The sequence below is a fragment of the Ochlerotatus camptorhynchus genome, unplaced genomic scaffold, assembly GCF_037179485.1.
Source record: "Ochlerotatus camptorhynchus isolate MF236.1 unplaced genomic scaffold, CSIRO-AGI_Acam_v1.1 ptg000443l, whole genome shotgun sequence".
NCBI lineage: Eukaryota > Metazoa > Arthropoda > Insecta > Diptera > Culicidae > Ochlerotatus > Ochlerotatus camptorhynchus.
The window spans coordinates 4,828,224-4,834,469 of record NW_027040929.1 but is presented as its reverse complement, the minus strand read 5'-3'; the positions used below and the strand labels follow the sequence as shown (position 1 = coordinate 4,834,469).

The 6,246-nt window shown below is 41.8% G+C and overlaps 1 protein-coding gene across 1 annotated transcript; it reads left to right on the top strand.

Moving 5' to 3' along the window:
* The first annotated feature begins 546 nt into the window (after nt 1-546).
* LOC135711825 (uncharacterized protein K02A2.6-like) lies at nt 547-1,551 on the top strand. The gene has a single exon (XM_065234778.1). The coding sequence runs from the start codon at nt 547-549 to the stop codon at nt 1,549-1,551; it is 1,005 nt and encodes a 334-aa protein (XP_065090850.1).
* Nucleotides 1,552-6,246: the final 4,695 nt, after the last annotated feature.

The window sequence follows — 6,246 nt, the reverse complement described above, 5'->3', positions numbered from 1 at the left end:
TGTGACCGGTAAAAATAATGTGGTAGCAGATGCTCTTTCGCGTGCTCCAGTCAATAATCAAGAGAGCGCGGATAGATATGAAAAGCTGAATGTCTACACGATATTTGAGGAAGTATCACAAGTGAAGCTCAGTAGCTTTCTTGATGTTTCAGATGCGAAGCTTACAGAAATAGTACAGCATACAGAGGAGGACCAATCGTTGAAGCTCGTTGCAGGCTACATTCGACAAGGTTGGCCGAAATCGGTCGATCGTGTACCTGACTGTGCAAAAATTTATTTCAACTACCGTCACGAACTAACTTCTCAAGACGGCCTACTGTTTCATAATGATCGTATAGTTGTCCCGCACTCGTTGAGACGAAAACTTGTAGATAGTTGTCATGCAAGCCACAATGGAGTGGAGGCTACATTAAGACTCGCACGAGCAAACTTATGAGTTCCCAGATTAAGGACACTGTCACCCAATGTTCGGTATGTGCCAAGTTTGCAGCATCGCAGTCAAATCCTCCAATGAAAAGCCATCAAATCCCAGTACATCCTTTCCAGATGGTTTCGTTGGACGTGTTCTTTGCCGAGTACAAGGGGTTGAAGTGGAAGTTCCTGGTTACTGTGGACCACTACCCGGATTTCTTCGAAGTAAACCTGTTAAAAGATTTGACTCCTGAAACCGTGATCGCAGTTTGCAAAGAAAACTTTGCCCGTCACGGAATACCACAATTGTTACTGTCGGACAATGGAACCAATTTCGTCAATCGGAAGATGATCCAGTTTGCCACGGAATGGTGCTTCGAACAAGTAACTTCGGCACCTCATCATCAACAAGCAAATGGTAAGTCGGAAGCCGCAGTTAAAATAGCAAAACGATTGCTGAAGAAAGCAGAGGAGAGTAAGTCGGAGTTCTGGTATGCTTTCCTCCATTGGCGTAATATTCCAAATAAGATCGGCTCAAGTCCTGTGGCACGTTTGTTCTCTCGTTCAACTCGTTGCGGCATACCAGCTGGCATCAGTCATCTGCTTCCAAAGATTGTAGAGGACGTTCCATCATCAATTGAAGAACAACGTAAACGAACAAAGCTTCATTACGATAAGAAGGTTCGTAATTTGCCTGTACTGGACATCGGTTCTCCGGTGTATGTTCAACTGGATCCAGCATCGTCAAAATTGTGGACTCCAGGTACTGTTTCCAACCGTTTGAATGAACGCTCGTACCTGGTAGACGTAGATGGTAATCAGTATCGGCGAAGTCTTGTGCATTTAAAGCCGCGTAAAGAACTTACCATGCAGCCACATCGCTCATCGCCATCCAGTCCCGTGGAATCAATGGCAGGAGAAAATCGGAACGCAGACCAACAAACGATTAATGATTCTACTTGTCAAAATAGTCAAAGTATCGCAGCAGCCACACCGCCTACTATGACAGAATCGCAAAATACGCTGTCAAGTTCATCACCACGTGATTTGCAAGCAAATGGAATGCCGAACCAAGTGGAGCGGCCAAGAAGGAAGACACGCTTGCCGGAACGTTTGAAGGATTATCAGTTGGAGCTTTAATTTTCGTTGTAGGGAAGATGTTGCAATATGTGGCGACCCCCCGTATCATCATTCCCACTGACGTTGCCGACACCAACACACAGACACAGGGATTCGAGGTAGAGTAGAAAAAGAGCGCAGCTCGCTATCTGTAAACGTTCTAAATATTCGCTTAAATAAATAATTATAAAACGTGGAACCCGTGTTTGAGGTTGAATAAAACAGTCTGATCTATTTCGATCCCGTCCGATTTTGAACAATTGAACAATCGGAAGTTTGTTAACATATTTGAAATGGTTAAAATCACCAAATGAAAATCAACAGCAAAATTAAAACAGGGTCAACTTTCCAGCGCGACCTACTTCGATCTGACGAAAACACCGAATGTTCGTTATTTTATAAATTGCTGTTATGGCTCGTGTGACACTTGCCTTTGATAAAAAAAACACGGCTACTGAGGATTCATATTTATGAAAGTATCATATATCAATGAAACAGTCATCGGTCGTCATTGAAAAGCAATGCAACTATGTTCTGTCAATCTAATTGAGCTTTTATTGGCTCTGTTGTCTTGTTAATTTTGAGCTATAACTGCCTCTTTTCTGATTTTTATCTCTCAATCTATGAAATATACACGAAAACTATGCTCAAACGAAATTTCTAGAACAATATGAGGAACATTATGCCGCAGACTACACATTTTTATATCATATTGGTGGAAAATTCGTAGAACAAATACTTTAAAATTCTTCACTTTTTAAGATATCTTCGAGCTTGAAACTAAGTCAAACTTCAATAAAATGACTTTGAATAGTCAACCTTTGGTTACAAAGTTGATATATAACACATTAAGCTTTGCAATGAAAGTTGTTACAGCAGTTTTCGTTGTTTCAGTGTCGAGATACAAATATTATAAGCCGCAAATTACCTTAAAAACATAAAACATAAAACATAACCGCGGGCCTACGCTTGGGCCTAGCTCTGATTGCTTTGTTTTAACTTTTTTATGCTGCCTACGAAAATATGGCTGCGTGCAGTCCCTTGGTTGTAAAACTTTGCCATATGATTCCACCCCCTGCAATTTGAACAAGCACTAGACATACTTTATTAAACAAATTCCACATGCACGGCCAATGAAAACACTCAAAATTTAGTAAGAGTTACTCATATTTGAGTTCAGGTAACTTAAATTCGCAAAAACGTATGTCATTCATAGAATGAGTCAATTTTCCGACGCTTTACGAGGAAAACTTCTCGAATATGAGGAAAACTGAGTTTGGTTTTAGTCGTTCTACTACCTGTGTATAATTTTCTTAAATTTTCGAGAAGTTTTCCCCGGGAAAGTGTAGAAAATTTTTGTCATACTATGAGTGACCTACGTTTGAGCGATTTTGATTAATTTGAACTCAAACGCCGCCACGTCACCGCCGTCGCCGCCGCAAGCAAACGGCGTGACGCCGCCACGCCGCCACCGCCGGCAGAAAACAACATATCACGTCGCCGCCGAAAATATTTTGATCGGCGCACAGGTCTAGGCAGGACATGTGACAACGTACAACGAGTCTCACTACCACAACGCAACTGATGCTTTAAAAATATATCTGTACAACAGGTGTAGTTTGAAACATCTAGATCATTCTGACCCTATTTTTTCGAATTTCCCCAACAGTGAACCCAATCCAAGTCTTTGCAAGCATCTACCGATACACGTAACGCTTTAATCCATATTGCTCCAAACTAGTGTCTTCCCCGGTTTTCCCCCCAATGGTGTATCCATGTGCAAGAAACATGGTAAAATACAACACCACTTTGAATCCATTTTGAGTTGCACACCTAGACATGCACTTGCCGGCCGGCTCCAGGATCAATCCAACGTTGCAAGCTGTGTGAATATTTTATTTGTTAATTTTGCTTTCTGCTCAGCTCTGGCGCCAGCATCGGGATCGGGATCGGGTTGGGTCGAGTTGATGAGAATGATAGTTCAAGATGCTACCCGGCGAAACAACAAGTGCCATCAAACCTTTAGACTATCCATATAGTCTTCCAGAAGCTTAAAACTACAACGACCGACATTGCTCTCCTCGACGTTGGCGAACAGATTTGTGCAGCAGGTTAGTGATTTATTTATGAAAAATGAATCTGAATAAATTGATTATAAAACTTAGGATCAAGCAGGAGGACGTGCTGGAGGTGCCCATGTGTCGGGTAGAATGTATTCCCAAGAGTGGATGTTGCCATAGATAGATTTTGACGACTCTTGGGGAATGATGAATGTACCAACCAGGATGCAGTTTAAGTGTTGCCAATTTACAAATGAGTTAAGTTTCTGGTGTTGGGGATTTAAAACATTGAAAAACATGCAGTTGCAGTGAACTGCCTCGTTGTTAGCCCTTGTTGACGATGACAGACGGATATCTCGATGAACATTTCAAATGGTCCTATCTGCTTTGAGCGATTCTCTTCATCGACTTTCTCTTTTGATAACCACTGCTAAGCAAACAGATTTCGCGCTAATGTTCCAACATAGTTTCACGAAGGTTGTTCTTATCTAGCATTCAAAACGTCAAATACAAAAGGGAAAGGTTTTACAGCTGAATTATTTACCAAAGAGAAAGTCGATTAAGAGAATCGATCAATGCAGATAGGACCATTTGAAATGTTTATCTAGATATGATAAATGTTGCAGCTAGGCGTTCTCGTCGTTTTCGCTACTAGTGGGTAGAACCAGAAGAGCGTTTATATTGGAAACTTCTAAGCGATGACTGTAGGGCAAAATCGATACCCGACGCATGCACCCTTATGAAACTTTAGGGTCAAACAAAACGCAAGGAGCAGTAGCTCAGAACACTCAGTTCCGGCTCACCAGACCGGATGAGTGATTAAATATTTGCATTCTGGTTGGCGGACTTGGCAGCCCTCGGAAAGGGGTGAGTTTTTGACGTACAGTGTTGAAAGTTTGACCGTTCGAAAAGCCCCCCAGGCTAGTGTTCATATTCTCGAGCCAACGACGATGCACATATTCCAGCGGGACGCTCTTGGAACGGAAAGTTTTACTACGAGAACGGGCACGGTTTGCTCGAGGGTAAGTTTGACTAACGGTTTTATGGTAAATGCATTTGAAGTGCTTGATTGCTTCTGGATGGAAACGGAAGTCCAAAGTAGAGAAAACTATAGGACGCTTTTCTGGATTTGTGATGAAAATGATATTAACTCGAACCAAAACAAAGGAAAATAGTGGTAATTTGAATTGTATAACCTCATTCACAATAAACTGGACTGATCATACACATATCAAACTCGGTGGGATTCCATCGTTGAGAACGTTAAGCGACAATCGTCGCCCATCCCTGCATGCCGACCACCTGCTTTGTGACACGTGTTTTACAACGATCTTAAAGCACTGCCTCTGGTCATAGGCGCTCTCGTTCGCTATTTTACCAACAAACAACAAAAAGCAGACATTCACCTCGTGCACGTACAAAACGTCGACCAGAATCGTTCCTCCCTGTTCTTTTTTTTTTCGGCAAAAGGGGTGAGGGTAGATTTATGGAATCATTTTTTCGACACACATCCCTAGCTTATCCCGACCTCATAACGACACGTGGGATTCGTAACAAACCAGCAGGAGAGGCCAGAATGCCGTGCAAGATTTATGTTATTAGATTTTCTTCATGGGAAGTTAATAAATTTCACTTTTAACGTTTTATTGAAAAATAAAAACCTACAAATGATGCTGCATTTTTTGGGATGTTCGTGTGTGTGTGTGTGTGTGTTTGGATTTGCGGTAGATCTGGGACGTGACTTCATTCAAACGCACGAACCTGACTGCCCTCGTGAAATCGTACCTAATATCACCCAGCGTGGAGTCTGAGCCATGTAATAACAAAAGTTTTTATTATTGAAATAAAAGGATTTTCACTGCAAGGAAGAGAAAGTTAGTTTCTCGAACTGGTGCGGGCAAAAAGAAAACTTGCTAACCAGTTCAGAGAGTAGGAAAAAGAACCTGGACCACAGGTTGCACGTGTGAGTGTGTCTGGAACCGACTAACTGTCGCGGAACAGTAGTTGCACAAGACACAAAGAGTTGGGAATATGGAAGAAAGTAGTTATTTTTCCTGGTGTCCTTTCCGGTTCTTCCGATGCTTAATCCATTCCGACAAAGTTCTTTGTGCCAACGCGCGAACCCCAAACCAGAGAGTGTGGATCTACGATTGCTTGTATGCGGGATTGTCGGGTCCAGGGAAGATTTTTCTTTTCTTTGGCAATCCAGAAACTTTGGACCACTATTTGTCGAGGCAAAGTGGATGGAACAGCTTACAGAAGCTGTTTCATTTGCCATCTTTTTACGTCTGCATAATGTGGCAGCCGGAGAAAATATAATTTGAAAAGTTTTATTTTCACTAACCATCGAGAATGTTGCAGAGCTGGTTTCCGGTAGGACAGGATTTATTGCCAGACGACAATTGGTCGATTTTAAATGATTCCACCAGATGGTTGACACTCTTTATGAGCAACATATAAATCGTAGGAAACCTTGGAGCAATGATTACATTTAAACCAATTAGTAATTTAAACGGTTTATATCATATGTTTGTTTCAGTGCCGGGTGACCCAATAAGTCTGAGAATTCTGTAATTCGACAATGTCGAGGCAGTGCTGGCAAAATTCATGACCAATGACTTGTAATTCGTGATTCAATAAGTTTAAAAAGTCCATT